Here is a 20,999-nt window from a genome sequence, read left to right as displayed (position 1 = left end):
ACCTTTACCATGCCAACACACATAGGGAAAAAATGAGATTACATGTCTTTACATTGTTCTTCTTGTAATACTAATTAACTTAAGCCTGGTTGGTAAAAAGCAGAAAACTGTCAGTAAAACACAGAAGTTATGTTGGTCATATGTAATTTTTTTCTTAGGCAAGGACAGCTGAAATAGAAGGAGTAGAGATATAACTTCACAGGGAAAGTAAAAAGCTCTTTGCTCAAATGCAAATACAGAAGCTGCAAAGACAGAAGATTTTTCACCTCGATTTTTAAGCAAAATTTAAGGTGAATGCCAGGTTTTACTGGTGGATCAGTGGTAAAGAATGCACCTGCCAATGCAGGAGATGCAGTTTCAATCCCTGGGTCTAGAAGATCTCCTGGAGGAGGACATGGCAACCCACTCCAGTATTCTTGCCAGGGAAATCCCATGGACAGAGGTGCCTGGCAAGCTACAGTCCAATGGGGTCACAAAAGAGTTGGATATGACTTAGCAACTAAATAGCAAACAACAACAAGGCTCCTGGTTGTGCTTATTTCTTGCCTTAGGGCTCCACTCCCATCATCTTGGAGTCATTAGAGCCCACAATCATGCATTTTTCCCTCTATTGATTGTGTTCATTTTTAATACCTCTTGAAACAGCCTGGGCTGTCCAAATTACAGACTCTGGTGCTAAATTTTGTTTCTGTTAATGTCCTGATCATAATGATGTCAAGGTCTTCAGTGGTCTGTTACCTAACCTACTTTTTACTTGTAGTGTATGGTCTTGCAGTTTTTGAGGCTTTACAGGAGCACGCTTGTTGTCTTACAGCAAAGTGCCCATCTGCTCTTGTTATTGTTTAGTCACTAAGTCATGTCTGACTCTTTTGCAACCCCATGGACTGTAGCCTGCCAGGCTCCTCTGCCCAGGGATTTCCCAGGCAAGAATACTGGAGTGGGTTGCCATTTCCTTCTCCAGGGGATCTTCCCAACCCAGGGACCGAATCCATGTCTCCTGCTTGGCAGGCAGATTCTTTACCACTGAGCCACTTGTGAAGTCCATCTACTCTTACTGCTATTTTAATAAACTCTGAGATTTACCCTAGTTCTATGCATTGGTAATGTGACCAAAATTTTAGAGATATGCTGATTTTCAACTTCTATATTATTAGATAAAAATGATAGTGATTCATAGTTTACACTTTTGTGAAGTGAAGTCAATGTCAGTAAGTCGTATCTGACTCTCTGCGACCCCTTGGACTATAGATTCCATGGAATTTTCCAGGCCAGAATACTGGAGTGGGGAGCCTCTCCCTTCTCCAGGGGATCTTCCCAACCCAGGGATCGAACCCAGGTCTCCCACATTGCAGGCAGATTCTTTACCAGCTGAGCCACAAGGGAAGCACATTTACTTATAGTCAGTCTCAATTTGAGACTTCGAATGAGAAACCTCAGAATGTCAAGGAACTGGTGTCTGAGACAAATATACCTGATGAAAATTGGTACTGAGAAACCAGGATTAGGAATTCTCAGGTTTCACAAATCAAAGCCACCCTTTGTAAAATTAAAAATCAATTCAGTTCAGTCGCTCAGTCATGTCCGACTCTTCGTGATCCTATGGACTGTAGCACGCCAGGCCTGCCTGTCCATCACCAGCTCCTAGAGTTTACTCAAACTAATGTCCATTGAGTCAGTGATTCCATCTAATCATCTCATCCTCTGTCGTCCCCTTCTCCTCCTGCCTTCAATCTTTCCCAACATCAGGGTCTTTTCCAATGAGTCAATTCTTCACATCAGGTGGCCAAAGTATTGGAATTTCAGCTTCAACATCAGTCCTTCCAATGAATATTCAGGACTGATTTCCTTTAGGATGGACTGGTTGGATCTCCTTGCTGTCCAAGGGACTCTCAAGAGGCTTCTCCAACATCACAGTTCAAAAGCATCAATTCTTCAGCTTTCTTTATAGTCCAACTCTCACATCCATACATGACTACTGGAAAAACCATAGCCTTGGCTGATGGAACTTTGTTTGCAAAGTAATGTCTCTGCTTTTAAACATGCTGTCTAGGTTGGTCATAACTTTTCTTCCAAGGAGTAAGCATCTTTTAATTTCATGGCTGCAGTCACCATCTGCAGTAATTTTGGAGCCCCAGAAAATAAAGTCTGACACTGTTTCCACTGTTTTCCCATCTATTTGCCATGAAGTGATGGGACCAGATGCCATAATCTTTGTTTTCTGAATGTTGAGTTTTAAGCCAACTTTTTCACTCTCCTCTTTGCTTTTCATCAAGAGGCTCTTTAGTTCTTCTTCGCTTTCTGCCATAAGGGTGGTGTCATCAGCATATCTGAGGTTATTGATATTTCTCCTGGCAATCTTGATTCCAGCTTGTGTTTCATCCAGCCCAGCGTTTCTCATGATGTACTCTGCATAGAAGTTAAATAAGCAGGATGACAATATACAGCCTTGATATACTCCTTTCACTATTTGGAACCAGTCTGCTGTTGCATGTCCAGTTCTAACTGTTGCTTCCTGACCTGCATACAGGTTTCTCAAGAGGCAGGAAAGGTGGTCTGATATTCCCATCTCTTTAAGAAAAATATATGCCAACAATTTATTTTCCCGATTTAATAAAATCACAGAATCTTTCAGTGTCTGATGTACACCCTGGAGTTGTTTTGCAGATATCGTAACTGCTCCCAAAGGGAAAAGCAGAATCTTAGAGTTGGTTCTGGGACATGAGTCTGCCTTCTCCCCAGATTGCTGGCTTTTTTGATTAAAGCAACTTTCCTTTCTATCAACACTTGCCTCTGGAATTTTGACTGGAGTATTGACTTTTGAGCAGGCAGCAGCCAAACCTGAGTTCAGTTAACATCCATTCCCTTTTCCTTCTGCTTTACAGAACTAGTCAGTGGGACTGTGAAAGTCTGCATTTGTTGTTTGGCACGATCTGTGGGCCTTTGGAGCTGTTTTGAGCATTAAGCCCCTCAATGAATAAGGACAGCCCTCCACTCTGCATATGGGAAGAAATATCCCTACATCTTAAGTTAAAAATCTTTGGAGACCACTGATTCTTGTTTTAGAAAGGATATAATACGAGTGCAATGATGCCTTATTCTTACAGATTGATTTTACATAGAATTGACAATCAGATTTTCTTTTAGGTCATTTAGTTTTCCTTTATCTCATTATTTTTCATTTACCACAAAGATACAAATAATTTTTACTTATACCTTTAAAAAACTTTCTTACAATTAGAAATCAATTACATTTTAGTCTTTGACATGAAAAATTATATCTGGAATTTATCATCTACATATTTATCATACCTAGCGTTCGAATAGTTAGTGAATGGAAACCCATGGCAAGTGATTTCAGTTCAGGTTCAACATTTCTGAAATAAGATAAAGGCAAAGAAACATTAAACATTCCTAAAATACCAACTGAGTTAATATTAAAGCATTTTTCAGTGTTATTCTTTATGATTGAATAAAAACCCTCAAGCGAAGGCAAACGTCTGAATGACATTAATAGTTATTATTCCTTTACTTATTCACTGTGTTACAAGTTCAAGACAGTTTTACAAACATTTTCATGTTTTATCTTTAGGAAATCATGAGATAGTGGTTGAAATAGAATTATGATATCTATGAAGACAATAATTTCATGTAATCTATTTAGTTTACATAGGCCATATGAGAAGGCAAATATGTTTATGCAGGTTTTAGACTGAGTAGAACTCTTCTTTGTACCTTCTTTCTATCATTGCTGTTAACAGAAAAGTTAACTAATATGTTTCATGTCAACAAAATATAACCAGGAAGATCAAAAAGTTATCTATATTCTAGTGTCTAGTGTATTTAAATGTCATTTTAAAGGTAGTAAGTACATGATAATCCTTTCTTAAAAATTAACTCAGTCCTGCATTTAGAAAGTTCTTTCCACAATTCCATTTTTCTATGTTCAGTTAGCTAATGACATGACCATCTCTGATACGGTGAGGGATTAAGGCTCAAAAATTCTGTTTTTACCAAAATATTGATTTAACTGATACAAAGGCTTATTTTTTCTTGGTTTGAATGACTGTATTTATTCAGAGATAAACTTTGTCATTCAACAAACCTTTGCCAAGTGCCTCCTACGAGACTCTATGCTAGTCTTTGTTCTTGATAATAAAGAGATAAATCATGTTTCATAGTAAATAGATACCTTTGTTATTGTTTAGTCAATAAGTCATGTCTGACACTTTGCAACTCCATTGACTGTAGCCCACCAGACTTCTCTGACATGAGATTTCCCAGGCAAGAATACTGGAGTGGATTACCATTTCCTTCACCAGGGGATTTTCCAGACCCAGGGATTGAACCCATATCTCCTGCATTGACAGGTAGGTTCTTTACCACTGAGCCACCAGTGAAGTCTAACTAGATGCCTTTGGGAAGTCATTTAGCCTCTCTTAGCCCTAGTTTCGGAGAAGGCAATGGCAACCCACTCCAGTACTCTTGCCTGGAAAATCCCATGGACAGAGGAGCCTGGAAGGCTGCAGTCCCTGGGGTCGCTAAGAGTCGGATATGACTGAGCGACTTCACTTTCACTTTCCACTTTCATGCATTGGAGAAGGAAATGGCAACCCACTCCAGTGTTCTTGCCTGGAGAATCCCAGGGACGGGGGAGCCTGGTGGGCTGCCGTCTATGGGGTCGCACAGAATTGGACATGACTAAAGCAACCTAGCAGCAGCAGTAGCAGCAGCAGCCCTAGGTTCCTTATTTTCTTAGTAGATTTATCTTGTCTGTTATGAGGATCCAATATAGCGAGCTAGCCCTCCAATCCTCCATTTTCTTTACACAAAATTGTCTGTTAAGTCTTTTAGGAGTGCTACTGTTGAGTGAGATTCTCAAAAATATCCAAGAAAGCTTATAAAAATAAACAATATAAAAATTAAATTAAGCATAGCATAATAAAAATTAAACACAGCAGAATTATTTATTAAAAGAGAAAATGAATTGAAAGGGGTTTTTGTCTGCTTTTTCAAAAGACAGGGACACTTCCAACTAGCTGAACTGAGGACTCACAACAATATATTTGAGGGCAGTGAAGCCATGCTAGCACGCAGAGGATGTCATGTTATTCAAGGAGGTGGTTTCTTTGCTGAGGACGTAGTCATGAGGGAACCAGCAGTGACAGTTAACTAGTGCATTTAGCTATCTCTCTTGAATATCAGAATTTTTAAAAAGGGCTTTTGGAAAGAGAGAGAATTCAGTTTGTTCTTGGTTGAACTCTCTGTAACAAGTGCCTGAAATGTTACTTTTCATTGCTGTTGATTTCTTAAAGGGTGCTTTTGGCATGCATGCCAGATGCAGTAGAGGCAAAATTGAGATATTTGTTATCAACTTGTATTTTTACTCAAGGAGTGGGATGGTGGGCAGGAGAATTGAGGGGACTTGGAGATTGAGATAGTATCTTCCGGCAAGGGGGCTTGAAATCTTAGACAGCCCTGAGGAAATGATAGATTTATGTGTTATAGTGACACACACACACACACACACACACATATACAGTAATGATCACAGACACTCCTACATTCACATGCACACACACTCACAGACCCCCATGCTCATACTTACATGCATGATCTCATGCATAAACACATCATTATCATGTAAAATATTGTTCACTGCAGTGTGAGTCCTACATCAGTCTGTATGGGAACAGGTACTTTATGTATTTTATTCACAATGGATTATTCCTCACCAAATGTGGTTTAAGTATTTGCCTAATCAATGAAGAAAGGAATAAATTCTGCTCATATATGTTTCTTTTCTCTATGAGGGTATTTCTTTTCTCTATGAGGGTAGGTCAAAAGCCATTCTTTTGGCTAGGATTAAAAACTGGAATATCAGAGACTGTTTATATTAGTTTGTCTGTCTGGTTCCCAAATTTTAAAAAATGAAATAAATGGGTGATTCACTCTGATAAGCATCTTAAAATTAGAAGTTCTTTTAGAATCACAACAGGATTCTTCCACATTGAGGCAGTTGTCAATCAGTCTCTGTCTTAAAATTCTTATTAAGAGAAGAAATTTTGTAGTGGAGATCAAATTTTGTAGATTTTGTAGTGGAAGAATCCAAGGCAAAATTATTAATAATTATGGCAGTGAAGTAGCACACTAATTCTAAGAAAATACACTCATAAAATTTAAACATTACAAAATCTGAATTTGGTTTCCAAATATAATGGGAAATATGTACATTATTAGGTATGTTTATCAGCTAATATACATAAGTGAAGTCGCTCAGTCATCTCCGACTCTTTGTGACCCCGTGGACTGTAGCCCACCAGGCTCTTCTGTCCGTGGGATTCTCCAGGCAAGAATACTGGAATGGGTTGCCATTTTCTTCTCCAGGGGATCTTCCCAACCCAGGGATCGAACCCGGGTCTCCTGTACTGCAGGCAGATGCTTTACCCTCTGAGCCACCAGGGAAGCCAAACCCCTTTTAAGAAGTCATACTCACTTAAAAATCAGCATGATATTTGAGGTGCTTCCTAATGCAGCAGAAAAAAGGGTAAGTATTTGCACTACTATGTAAATATAAAATTTTCTTTTACAGTCATCACTTTTCGGGCATTCACCCAACTTCATTGAGTTATTTTTGCTCTGGAAACCATTTTCTTCCACACAGCTACAGTTATGAAACACCTAAAAAATAGTTTTTGAAATATTACAGAATATATTTGCAAAATATGACTGGGCTATGAATATATTCCATTATATTTAAAGACATCTCACTCATTTAAGCTAAAATATTTACAGTTTTAAAGAAAATATTCTAACAATGTTAAGTATTGAAAGGCATAATAGTTTTCTGGATTCCTTTCTAGATAAAAAAATATTTTTAATAAAATATTAAAAGTTAATACTTTTCAGTTATCCCTAAATTAAAAATTAGGAAAGAGTATAAAAAAGTAATGTCTAGAACTCTGTAAATAATTTCTCATTAATATGAAAGTTTAGAATATTTCTCTACTACTCACTTTTATTTTCTATAGCACACTTACTTACTCTCTTTAGCAATTTCTATGATGTGGGACGATCCCTAGGTAGGAATTGTCTAGTGAATCCAGAAAATATGGTAGTTTGGGAGGGGCCAAACCCAGGACTAAGTCCACCCACCAGACCATAGCAGAGGTCAAGGCAAAAGGAACCAGGCAGAGATGCTAGAATTATGCTTTGGCCAGCAAACACACCATTCGATTGCATAGTGACAGATTATAGGATAAATAATGCCATTACCCAAGAGGTTCAGCACAGCAAAATACCCTAAAAGTTAGGGCTCAGCAGGAGAAAATTTAGGAACAAATGATTTTAGAGACTTACTTCAGCAGGCAATTTATGGGGCTAGATGGCTTTAATAAATTCTTTTCTGAGTCTAAGCTAAACCAATGTTTAAGGGAAGTTTGAACCCGTTAATGCCAAAGACAAAATACTGAGGGAGGAACTGAGGAAGAATTTGAATTCATACTTATTTGATGACCGAGTTTTACCTTTTCACTAAGTGTAGTATGGAGAAGCTCTTTATATAGCAAGTCCAATGGTCAATAAAACCAAACTTAGGTACAAAGAACATTATTTTGAGTGATTAAGAAGGGATGACATATTACTAAGAATTTGGTAAAAGACACTCCCCGGTGGTCCCCAAATGATAAAATCATTGCTAGTTTTAAGATGTTTTCATAGTAGACAGAGCTCTCTTTAGGATTCTAACATCATGTCGCTTCCAGCCCTTCACGCATGGACATGGTGGAACAATGTATTAAAAGGGCAGTCTTAGTGAAAGGCACTAACTATAGCCATAAATATGAGATGTGTTTTTTTTTACGTATAGTCTTTGGGGAATTTTTGTGCAAATTAATGTTTCAGCTTCAAAGAACCTAGGTTCTTCAAAGTCCTTGGTACCATTCATTTATGCAATTAACATGACTATGAGCAAGAGAAACGATGGAAAAAATTTGAAAAGCAAAGACAAAAGATGTGGTAGAGAGCAATGATCATATTGGATGATATTGCTAACACTGGTGATAGGAAAATGGCCCAGGAAATGAGATATTCAGTGGATTGGAAGTGGAATGGATAACACCATGGATGATGCCCAGCTGTTGGAAGTTACCTAGGGAAGAACTCATAATTTGCATGGAAGGGGATATTTTTAGTGAAGAAGGCAATGGCATTCCTATGGGAGATGTTAGCAATAGGTAAGCAGAATATTGTTACCTTGGATAGGAGAAGTGCCAGTTTTGAAAAAAAAAGTCAAAATTAGAAGTCAAAAATTGGACAGTCAAGTGAGTTGCTGCTGCTGCTAAGTCGCCTCAGTCATATCCGACTCTGTGCGACCCCATAGACGGCAGCCCACCAGGCTCCCCTGTCCCTGAGATTCTCCAGGCAAGAACACTGGAGTGGGTTGCCATTTCCTTCTCCAGTGCACGAAAGTGAAAAGTGAAAGTGAAGTCGCTCAGTCGTTCTTCATGACCCCTTGGACGGCAGCCTAACAGGCTCCTCCACCCATAGGATTTTCAAGTGAGGAGGAAGCCTTAATCAATTTCTTGGGAAGTCGAAGGATATTGAGCTTAGAGATAAGATCTCTAGAATCTATGTGCAAGACAGCACATAAATGGCTGTTCATCTAGCTTGACAAGGGATTGGCTCAAGACTTCCGCTTAGCATTTGAAGGGTTGAGTACCTCCAACCGAATGGAAATCATATCCTTTAGTCAAATGAAGTGCTTTCTAAAGATCTAAGTGTTCTTAAATTTCAAAAGGCCATAGTCTTATAAACACAAGAAGAAAAAGTGGGAGTATTCTGAGAATTCAAGCCAAGAAAAACCTATTGTGTCTCAGGCAGGATTTTATGTGGGGCTTTGTTTACATATTACAGCCATCACAATGACAAGCAATAAGGGGAATCTTTTTCTATCTCTTTGCTGGGGACCTTAGTTGTAAAAATATCTGACACATCATTATCAAAGTTTAATAAGTTACATTAAATCTGCAACTTTGATTAAGGAGAAGAAAGTAAAAACTAATACTCACAATAGACTTTTTGCTGCCACTTGAAGATGTACATCCTGCTAAACAAGGTGACATGTAAGTTATTCCATTGCTCCCACAGAGTGGTTCCCATTGAGTTGGGTCACAATTGCAGTCTGAGTTGCAATAAGAAAGTGGTACATTTACATGCGATGCCACTGGAGTATTTCTGGAAATATATGATAGACATGTATCAGAGAGAGAAGAGAGAAAGAAGGGGAAAGAGGAAAAAAAGATGAGGAGGAGAAAAAGAGAAGGAAAGGGAAAGGATGAGAGAGGAAGAGGAGAGGAGGAATAATGGAAAGTGTTGTCTTTAAATTAGAGAAATTTTGCTTTTCCAAAATGACAAAGTTTATTTTTGGTGCTTATTAATTTTCTCACCTTTTATCACTATCCGGACAGTATTTATTATGTAGAAAAAGTAAAACATAAAGAAGAGACCAAAGAGGGTAGGTCTTTACGAGGCTATTAAAAAAATCACTTCATTTTTCTGAAAATGATTCTGTTCAGTAGGGTCATGGCATTAGGCTAAGGTTCTTCCCAGCTCACTGTAAAGTCCCATGAATCTGTGAATGTTACTCAACTAGTTTGAATTTTAAAATCTATACTTTAACTACAGAAGAAAATAATTCAACATGGACAAAGGAGAATACTTAAGGATCATTTTTTTAAATCAAGAGCAATATAATCAATTGAGAGAGACTAGAAAAGCTTCATAAGAAACTACAACAAATTTTATAATAATTTACTGTAAAACATAGTTGTGCTTATGAAATATAATCTTATGGCTATATTTATAAAACAAACTATTTGCACAGTTAATTTTCTGACTACAGATTAAAAAAATTCTTGTTTTTGGTAAAAATCTTGATAAATTATCTTTGAATGAGAAAATAATTTTCACAAAGAAAGAAAAAGGTAGACTCAGAAATTCTGTAATCAATAATTTTACTAAAAGCATCTAATGTCTAATCCCGCTTGGAGACATATAACAGATGGGGAGTACTTTAGCATAATGATTAATAACCCAGTCCAGACGTTTCAATTAGACAGTCCTGGGCTCCCATTAGGTCTGCCACCTCGTAACAATGTGGCTTCACTTTCTAAAATCAGGTTTGCCATTTGTAAGTCATAAATCCTCATCGAAATTTGTTTTGGAAAAGTATTAGTTTAGCTGTTCTCAAACTTTCTGTTTTCAGCGGCGTTTTCACTCTTGAAAAGTATTGAGGATCCTAAAGATTTTTTCTTCAAGTGGGTTCTATTTAGTGATATATATATATATGTATATGTATATATATACACACACACACTAGAGATTAATAGCAGTAAAAAATTAATACATGAGAATGCACAAGTGCACACATCCTTAGCCATCAGACTGATATTATTGTCACATATCTTGTAGCCTTAGAAAATATCACTATACAAGCGCTGGAAACTCTGTTCATCACCCTGTAATATCCTAAATGGGAAAAGAATTTTGAAAAGAATAAATACATGTATATGTATAACTGAATCACTTTGCTGTACACCTGAAACTAACACAACATTGTTAATCAAGTATACTCCAATATAAGATTAAAAAAAAAGAAAATATCACTAGATACTCATGAGAAAACGAAAAAGGAAAACACTGTATGCGAGACAGCAAAAGAGACACAGATGTATAGAACAGTCTTTTGGACTCTGTGGGAGAGGGAGGGTGGGGGATGATTTGGGAGAATGGCATTGAAACATGTATAATATCATGTAAGAAATGAATCGCCAGTCCAGGTTCGATGCAGGATACAGGATGCTTTGGGCTGGTGCACTGGGATGACCCAGAAGGATGGTATGGGGAGGGAGGTGGGAGTGGGGTTCAAGATTGGGAAGACGTGAACACCCGTGGCGGATTCATGTTGATGTATGGCAAAACCAATACAATACTGTAAAGTAATTAGCCTCTAATTAAAATAAATAAATTAAAAAAGGAAAACACTATCTTGTATTAGTATAAAAATAGTTTAGAATTTGTTGGCCCTCTGATAAAGTCTATAGGTTCTCAGACCACATTCTGAGAACCTCTGCACTAAGTCATACTTTAAAAATTTACCCCAGTGACTAGCATTTCATAAATGCTGCATATATACATTCTGTTAATAGTCATCACTAGAGGATGAGTTTCATGAGGGCACTGATACAGCCTGTAAACCTTGATCTTTAAGGAGGCACTTAGTGCAATTTTACTGAATTAAAAGTCACATAGAAGTCTAGCTGCCTTCTTTGACTAGACAGCACTGTTATTGTACTGTTTTCAGGGGCCTGGCTTTAGGTTAAAACCTATATACTTGTGATATGTGAAGTAGCATCATTCTGGAGTCACTGATGTTTTCAAACAAGTCAAAGTTTCTCCAGGTCTCAACTAGAAAAGGAAGAGGATATAAGAGGGTTGGGTTGTTTAATCTCCAGGGTTCTTTCCCCGCTAAAGTTCAATGTTCTAGGTACTCTGTATTTTGATTAACCAGAGTGAGTGATAGTTGATAGGAATATTCAACAACAAAGAGGACGAGGACAGAGTGGGGAGATAATTCAAGATTAAGTTGGGGAGCCTCTGAGAATAAGATGATGTTAAGTGAATGTGGGAAGATTCAACAGGTTCAAATGGACACCTTATAAGATCCAGAGTTTAAAAGCTCAAAGCCAACAATAAGCAGCGCTAAGAACCATGGTTACTAAACTATGATCCAGGGATCTTTGCTTGTTACTTGATGTGAACTTTCCTAAACCAAAATTGTTGGTTATATTCAGGAGATGACAATAAATCTTCATAGAATTAGAAAGTACATTAGTAGGGGCCAGAGGTTTGGGGTGGAGAGCATGGGGAGAGGCAATGGGGAAGTAGTGTTTAATGGGGACAGCGTTTCAGTTTAGGAAGGTTAAAAATTCAGGAGATGGATTTTGGTGAGATTTGTATAGAAATATGAATGTACTTAGTAGGCACTGAACTGTACAGCTAAATATGGTTAAAATAGTGTGTTTTACGCTATGTGATGTTTACCACAATAAACAAACAAAGAAAGCTGCACAGGAAGCTTGCCCTTGATTTGGGATAGAGACCATAGTCCTGGTGGCTCAAACGGTAAAGAATCTACCTTCAAGTTGGGAGACCCAGGTTTGATCCCTGGGTTGGGAAGAGCCCTTGGAGAATGGAATGGCAATCCACTCCAGTATTCTTGCCTGGAAAATTCCATGGACAGAGGAACCTGGTGGGCTAGGGTTTATGGGGTCACAAAGAGTTGGACACAACTAACATTTTCACTTTTCACTGTAGTACTAGCTCTACTGCACAATGCGTGATAATAATGAAAAGTAGAAGTTTTCTAGGCTTAATAAGCTATTATATGTATAGAATATCAATTCTAGTGCTAATAAAGATAATACCAGAAAACATAATAGGTTTGCATAAGAGGAGAACTCGGCACAATATAAGAGTTTTCTTATAAAGATAATTGTTAAACATCAAAATTAACTGCAGATAAAGATTTTTCAGTCACTTTTGGAAAATGTCATTTATGTTTCTCTCATGAGTCATCCAAGACTGTAGTAGTTAGGACTAAGAGTTTTGGAGTCAAAACCTTCAGATTTGAGTCAGAATCATATAATCTGTGACTCTCTCTAAGTTTTGCTCTTCTTAGCTATAAAATAGTGACAAAAGCTCCTATCATTCATTGTAAACACCCCATAAGTAATAACTATTACTATTACAGACTATGTAGATTTTCTTTTATGTGTCCATTTTTTTTAAAGAATTTTATTTTATATTGGAGTACAGTTGATTAACAATGATTTGTTAGTTATAACTTTTCTTTAAGGAGGGAAAAAAAGGATTTTAAGAAATGAATCTTTTGAGATCTTAAGAAATGTTATAAGAATTTATAAATTGACAGTCCTCTCAGCTTAAAGTTTAGTAAAGATTGGTATCTGCCTTGCTTTTCTTACATTCTCTTACATTAAATAGCATACATATTGTGCAACTGATATATTGATATATACAAACCCATCATAGGTCAGGGTTAGTCCGGCGACTGATTTGTTTTCACAGATTAGTGCAAAATTTATTAGATGAAATAGGAAGGACGTCATATGGGCACAAAGTGAAAATTTGGCAATTCCAACCAAGGTAAACTTGAACTTTTTAACAATAAATCCTCCTGTAAACATTCCAGCTGCCAAAGATGGTATGGATATGAATCCTAGAAGAGAAAAAAAACGTAATTATGTAATTATATTAATATGGTTATCCCGAATGTCTTTATGTGTGAAATGCTATCTATCAACCAAATTAACCCAGTCTTGTTATTTCTTAAACAGAAGACTCACAGTGTAGGATGAAGGTAGGGGACTAGGGTACCATGTGGAAGAGACAAAAATAATTTCTCCCTGCCAATGCTAAAGGTTTAGCTTCCCAGTAGCAAAAGTCAGTGACTGAGAATATTTGTATATCTAACATATTGTTTCTATAACGTACTTTTTGTTCTCTTCCTGGAAAACTACAACAAAGTATCATCTTCCTGACTCTGAGACTTTTTATCCTATCACCTAAATCCTATATATTTCTTTAAAATAAGGATTTCCTATCCTTAAAAACTTACTATAAATTTTCCCACTACTTTAGATTTGAATACTTAAATTAATATCTCTTCTTTATTAATCTAAACACACATATGCCCTGAGGTGATAAACAGGCCTGTATGTGGTGTCACGAATAACTGATTCCCCTTATAACTTTCATTTCATAGTCCTGCAAGATTTGTTAAAGATGAAGATTCTTTTAACAAAAAAATTAGGCTGAGAACCTTATTAGGAGTTAAATTTATAGTTTTCAGTTCTCCAGAATCACTGTAGATGGTGATTGCAGCCATGAAATTAAAAGACACTTACTCCTTGGAAGGAAAGTTATGACCAACCTAGATAGCATATTCAAAAGCAGAGACATTACTTTGCCAACAAAGGTCTGTCTAGTCAAGGCTATGGTTTTTCCTGTGGTCATGTATGGATGTGAGAGTTGGACTGTGAAGAAGGCTGAGTGCCGAAGAATTGATGCTTTTGAACTGTGGTGTTGGAGAAGACGCTTGAGAGTCCCTTGGACTGCAAGGAGATCCAACCAGTCCATTCTAAAGGAGATCAGCCCTGGGTGTTCTTTGGAAGGAATGATGCTAAAGCTGAAACTCCAATACTTTGGCCACCTCATGCGAAGAGTTGACTCATTGGAAAAGACTCTGATGCTGGGAGGGATTGGGGGCAGGAGGAGAAGGGGACGACAGAGGATGAGATGGCTGGATGGCATCACCGACTCAATGGACATGAGTTTGAGTGAACTCCGGGAGTTGGTGTTGGACAGGGAGGCCTGGCGTGCTGCGATTCATGGAGTCGCAAAGAGTTGGACATGACTGAGCGACTGAATTGAACTGACCCCACAACAATTGAGCCTGTGCTCTGGAGCCCAGGAACCACAGCTACTGAGCCTGTGTGCTGCAACTACTGGAGCCTGCACTCCACAGAGTCGGTGCTCCACATCAAGAGAAGTTACCACATGAGAAGCCTGTACATTGCCATGAAGAGTAGCCCCTGCTCACCACAACTAGAGAAGGTCCTTGCAACAATGACCCAGCACAGCTAATAAATAAAGGAATAATATTATAAAAAATAACATGAGATGCAACTTCAAAGGCAGAACAATGGTAATATCACAAGATGGATGGATCCGATAAAATTTGAAAAAAAGAAAACTATGTTTAATAAAACAGGAAATTGCCTTCACAACAAAATATCACTTGGAACTCATTTACTCAGTAGTTTATCGTTTATAAAGCAAACATAAACAATGGGTCTTACCAAGCAAAATGCTCGTCTCAGATGCTGAATTGCCATACTGCTGCTCTACGTATTTGAACACATAAGTAATAGAACCAATATGGCTGCTGGCTTGTAGCAGTGTCAAAAATAATGTTAAAACATACAAGGGATTGGTAAGGATGCTTTTCAAGGACTGGAGGAAACCTATAAAAACATCAAAAGAAAGAAAATATAATGCAGCTTAAATATACATTAATATCTTAATCTGGTAAATATAATTTATATGACTTAAAATTCCATAAGTATATAGCACAAAAAGTCAGAGTAATCTGCAATTCTACTGCCAGCAGTTTTCTTAAAATATATTACTTCCATTCTTTCCATATGTACATTCATATTTTTATGAATAAACTAAATAAAATGAACTATTTATTTTGTTCATTTTATTCCCAAATGGGATCAAGCATTCATGCTGTTTGTTATAGCAACTTGCTTATTCACCTCATATTTGACTAATAGCACTCTACCATACCTGCATCCATATTAGTTCATTTATTCATTTATTTAACAAATATTTGGGTTTTGATTGGGTACCATGTAATATGCTAGGCACTGAAGGAACAAAAACTAATGAAATGTCTCTTATTTATTAGCATTTAATAGTATAATGATTATATTAATAATATAATTATTAAGTAGAAATTTACCTTAAAAATAGTATGAACCCAAAGCTCACAAAAATAGAATACTAAGGTTCAAAAATCATAAAGGTTAATTTAGTACCAGGACTCAAAACTCTTTTTCTGGTATATAGTTTCTACCATAAAATACTGCCTGAATAATTCTGGCAGTAATAGCAATCACCTTTATTAAAGAGATATTGTGTCTCAAATGACATTATGACAACAGTAGGCAAAAAGCCGTGCCTACAGACAGGAGTGCAACAAATCCATAATTTCTGTACCTAGCAAGAATTATGTGATTTCGGTCTATGATCACCAGGTTAACCAGCTGCAATGGGAGTTAAAGTGAAAAGAACTACTTAGAAAAACAGTGGAAAGTATCAAAGTCTAGCAAGACCGAACCAGATATCATTCTTGAGAAATGGATGGTATGGACTTTGAAATATCTTGTGCTGTACAACTCTAAAGGTTTCCATCAAACATGGTCAGAATCAAACCTTCTATTCAATGGTAATTAAGAAATAGCTTCATCTGCTTATAATAATAAGAAAAAAGATTAGGGCAAAGGACATAGAAGAGGAAAGAAGAAGATGTATGGAAATTTATAGCAGGGATAAATAATATTTAAAATTATTAAGTCAAAATGCTAAACTGTGCTCCATGAGACTCCCCAATCAGGAAGAACCATTGACTTGTGAGGCATTCTATGTGAGTTGTGATATTTGATCAAAAGAAATAAGACATATAGGTTCACCAAATCCTTGAATTTTTGAGGTAACTGAGAACTTGGACATCATTTGTACTTCTACATAATCATGATCCATTATGTAACCTCAATAACTGGATCAATAAACAACTCAAGTGACATTAAGCTGATTATTTCAGAAAGAAATTGCTCCATTTTTGGTCGATTCTTCATGTTTACAAATTGTTTCTTTAATGAACTGAAAGCTTTATTTCTTTCTAATCAATTAGTCTTATTTCTGTTCAAATTAGATATATATTTTTTCTGACTAAAACTTCTTAGTTATTTCACCTGTTCCTAGTAGCACATATGAAGGACCTCTTTGCTATCTTTTTTTTTGTTTGTTTGTTTTGTTTCAGCTGTTTAAAGTCAAAGATCTTTATTTTTGGCTTCTTTTTAAAGAAAGCTCTTCTAAGAATTACATATGAAAGATCACGCGTAAATCACACTTCTTCGTGGATTAATAAAAATACAGTTTTCATGATTTGTAAAAATCTGTTTTTAGGGGATCCAGAGAGCTGGAAAAATGCTGCTGGGTTTTTCTGGCCTACCACTGAATTGTCTATAAGTCAATTAGAAGGACGCATGTGTATCGTGGGTACATTATTTCCCACCAAGAGAAACAGAGCCTCAGCATCTGGACCGTGCTTATCTCAGGAAATTGGCAGTGACTGGCTCTGAAGGGAAGTTGGTTCTGCTGGAGCGGCACGGGGGTGCTGCTTCCTCCCAGGGGAAGTGGGCACAGATGCAGACCCCCGCGGAGCTTGGGGCACAGCCGGTGACTCATTCACTGCTCTTCACCAGCCAGACCTCGTTGCGACGTCCGTAGGGCTTCATGGGAGGGTCATACCCGGTGCAGAAGTAGAAGTCAGTCTGGTACTTGGCTGTGCTCTCCAGGGCTGACCGCAGCTGGGCGGCTTGGGCAGCGTAATCAGCTGCCTTAGCATAACCACCAAACTGCATGGAATAGACAGTGATGCCTTCCCTGTCTTCGATCTTAATGCTGTCATCTCTGGGAGCTGGCGGGTCGCTTTGAAACTTGTTTGGAATCCGGAACCAGACTTTTAATTTCTTCTGTAGGTCCCCATCGTCACTGGGGAACACAGCAAAGGAAATAGGAACTGTCATCCCCATTCCGAGTCCCTTATCATTGGAGCCTCCCACATACTTCATGACTTTGGGCATTGCCTCCCTCAGAGCCTCATCCACAGGCTTATCTGTCACTTCCACTGTGGCAAACTTCCCGCCTTCACAGGCCCTCTCCTCATAGAAGACATCTCCCTTGCTCCCTTTGCTCAGGACCTGCCAAGGCCAAGTCTCTACGCTCCCAAACAGCGAGTTCTTGATCATGCCCAACATGGTGTCGCCCGGGTGCTCAGGACGCGCGGGGAAACACGGGGTAGGGGATAAGGGCTGGCGCAGCCGGCCCGAGCAGGGATCCAGGGCGAGCGCGGGAGCTCTTTGCTATCTTATATTGGTCACTATCTTGCAAACACAGTTGATAATATAGATGATATTAAGAATTGTTCTAATTTTGTATTTTCATTATCCTCCCCATTCTTTCTGGGCTTACAGTCAACCATGTTCCTTACAGGTTTAAATAATCAACTACTTTTAATGGATTTAATTTGCTGCAGTATGAAAATAGCATAAATTGGATGAAAATGCAATGCGACGCTATTTTTATTGTGCATATTAATTTCAAAAAGCTCTTCAGTGATGTGCTGGTAAATGTTTAACAACTGATTCTTGGGAGCACAATGCCTGATTTGAGTATTTCCCAATTTTGGTAGTAAGTGGTGGTAACTTCTCCCATTTGGCCAATTTCAAGTCACCAATGTAGTCGAAAAATTAAATCTCTCATGAGCCCATACAAGTAACACCACTGCTTTCAGATTAGGGCGATGGAGAGGAGAAAGTAACAATAAAAGGAGTAGATGGAAGAGCTAACCAGAGGGAGAGCTTGGGCTACACTAACAATCTCTAATGTCACTTCAGCTTTAACTTGAAAGGTTGCCAAGGGTTCAGGTGTTGCTCTGCTTTGACTCTTACTGCTCCACTATGGCTGTGTGATCTGAAAACTGCACTGTTAACATCTCATTGTTTCAACCATCTTGCTCTGACTGCTGCTGGATCAATCACAGATTAGTGCTCCTAAGTTGTTCTCTATTAGTCTTTGGCAGTTTATGTTGGAAAGGAAAATCACTATCCTGTGCTATGGAGGATTCTTATTCATATGACTGACTCCAATACTCTTTGCTACTACTCTTGTTTCTACTTCATTTTTGAATATTTAGGTATGCAATATTTTCTATATAAGTACCAAGAAGACAATCTTACTCTAATTATCTAGAAAGAAACTTGATCTGATTTCCTTCTGCATACTCCATGTCTCCACCTAAGTATAAAGTTGCCCAATTTATAGGCACTCAGAATCCCTTATATAGGCACTATATGGCTGTTGTCTATATTCTTCTTGTTACAACCTCACTTTACTTAAATACTTGAAAAGCAGAGGCAATACTCTATTATCAGGGCATAATATGATTCCTGGTACCATTTGTGAAGCAAAAGAAAGGAAGGGAGGGAGGGAAATAAAGAAGGGAAAGAAGGAAAAGAGAGAAAGGAAGGAAGGAAGCGAGAGAGAAAGCAAGAAAGGAAAAGAGAGAGAGTCCTTTTAACTCATAATTTGCACTATATAATTTGGAAATGACTATATACTCTTTGGTTTATTAATAATAGATAGTTTTTTAACCTTTAACTGGTTTCTCCCTGCTAAAGACCACAAGCGAATCCTCTTCTCTACAGAGCTGATATGTGTTCAGAAAATATTATGAAGTTTTTTAGTAGGAATCTTAGAAGACTAATCCAGCCAAATTTAGTACAGAAGAACACTCACTTTAGATGACTTGAGTATGACGTTATTTTGGAATATTTCTCTCTCTCTTTCACTGGGATTAACAACTCCAAACTGACTATAAATGTGAAATACTTACCAGTTACAGTGTCAGTAACATTTTGTCCAGTCTTGGTCAAACTAGCCATTTGACTCTTTTCTTCATTTTTCATAGGCAAAGATACTGAGGATGCTGAAGCTTTTTTTTCTTTATTTGGTTTATTCAAAGTTTTGGGCAAGAAAAAGAATGGTATAGAAGAAATAATGGCTATTAGTCCAGCCGCAAGGAAACCAAGCCACCAAGCACCAACCCAACGAGAGTCCTTAGGAGTTATTCTGATAGTGCCTAGAATAAAGAATTAGAAGAAGCCAGTCAAAAATCATTTTGAAGTGCAATAATTTTGGGGAAATATTGGTAATAATTGCTGTACTTCATAGATGAAGAAAGTAAATGATGTTTCATCCACTCTGAGACAATGTTTTCTTTTTTTCACACATTTTCATTTTTGAAATAAGGGTAAGTCTAACGTTTAAAGACATCTTACGATTGCTCTTGTCTAGGAATCAGTCACGACACTGTTGTCATTGATGGAGTCTATGTGAACTTGATGGCTTTTGTGTTGACATGACTGAACAGCTGTCCTTGTGGAACAATTAAAGCCTGCAAACTATTTAAGGGCCAACTTTGGAATTCCTTGGTGGCTCAGTGGAAAGAATCCAACTGCCAGTGCAGGAGACACAAGAGATGGCAGGTTCTATTCCTGGGTTGGGAAGCTCCCATGGAGTAGAAAATGGCAACCCACTCCAGTATTCCTACCTAGAAAATTTCATGGACACAGGAACTTGGCCGACTGAAGTCTATGGGATCACAGAGTTGGACATGACTGAGCATTACAACGATGGCAATATGGAAGGCATGACTCCTCACTGCCTGAAAACTTATATTGGCATCATCTTCTGAGGTCAAGAAATCACCAGCAATGAAACTTATAGCAGTCTGCTAGAAATTCTCAGAGCTAATAGTAAGGTTCTCCCACCTCCCCACTAGAACCTGCATTTCCAACTCTTTGACAGCACAGGGGATGATAATGGTGAAGATATATACATACTGAAACTCCGAGTTCAAAATCTGAACTCAAAATTTTAGGGAAAATTTAATCATTTTATTTCAATAATATTTTCCCTTAAAGTATGTGCTATATTTGTGTGTGTCAGTCACTCAGTTGTGTCCGACTCTTTGCAATCCCATGGACTATAGCCTGCCAGGCTGCTCTGTCCATGGAATTTTTCAGGCAACAATATTGGAGTGGGTTGCCTTCTCCAGGGGATCTTCCTGACCCAAGGATCGAGCTGGGTCTCTTGCATTGCAGGCAGATTCTTTACCTTCTGAGTACCAGGGAAGTCCATGTGCTATATCTAAACAGGTATAAATGAGCTGTTTCAGTGAGTATAAAGTAAACATTCTAATAAGGAAGTACCACACACACAAACACACCCTAGAAATTTGAAGAACAAGAATCGTATTGTTACTCTTTGATCTATAAGAAAAACTCTTTAACACGAGAAAACATTGAATTGATATAAAGAAGTAAATTATTCATTCTGTTTACTGAAGTGGTTTTAAACTATGCATAGATCTGAGTTTAAAATTGATTTGCATGTTCATATTATTTCATAATCAGCAACTCTAGTAGACTTTAGAAATGATTGGTAAAATCAGAGACTCCATGTATATGCCAAGTACTTATTCATCATCTGTCAGAAATGTCACCTTGGTA

General features: G+C 37.7%; 1 protein-coding gene and 1 pseudogene across 1 annotated transcript in view; both read right to left on the bottom strand.

Moving 5' to 3' along the window:
• The window catches only part of LOC113892546 (solute carrier organic anion transporter family member 1B3-like), a 73,245-nt gene that overhangs the window by 3,477 nt on the left and 48,769 nt on the right, over positions 1–20,999 (bottom strand). The window contains exons 8-13 of the mRNA XM_027541479.1: positions 19,322–19,567; positions 14,937–15,101; positions 13,099–13,294; positions 9,066–9,231; positions 6,494–6,678; positions 3,310–3,374 (exon numbers count right to left, since the gene is read on the bottom strand). Of these exons, the coding sequence (XP_027397280.1) occupies positions 3,310–3,374; positions 6,494–6,678; positions 9,066–9,231; positions 13,099–13,294; positions 14,937–15,101; positions 19,322–19,567 (1,023 nt within the window). The remainder of the gene's footprint in view (positions 1–3,309; positions 3,375–6,493; positions 6,679–9,065; positions 9,232–13,098; positions 13,295–14,936; positions 15,102–19,321; positions 19,568–20,999) is intronic.
• Positions 16,686–17,755, bottom strand: LOC113892547 (annotated as a pseudogene).

The sequence above is a fragment of the Bos indicus x Bos taurus genome, chromosome 5 (genome assembly GCF_003369695.1).
Source record: "Bos indicus x Bos taurus breed Angus x Brahman F1 hybrid chromosome 5, Bos_hybrid_MaternalHap_v2.0, whole genome shotgun sequence".
In the NCBI taxonomy this organism is placed as follows: domain Eukaryota; kingdom Metazoa; phylum Chordata; class Mammalia; order Artiodactyla; family Bovidae; genus Bos; species Bos indicus x Bos taurus.
The sequence above is the reverse complement of the archived record's forward strand: the minus strand, read 5'-3'. Positions and strand labels throughout refer to the sequence as shown.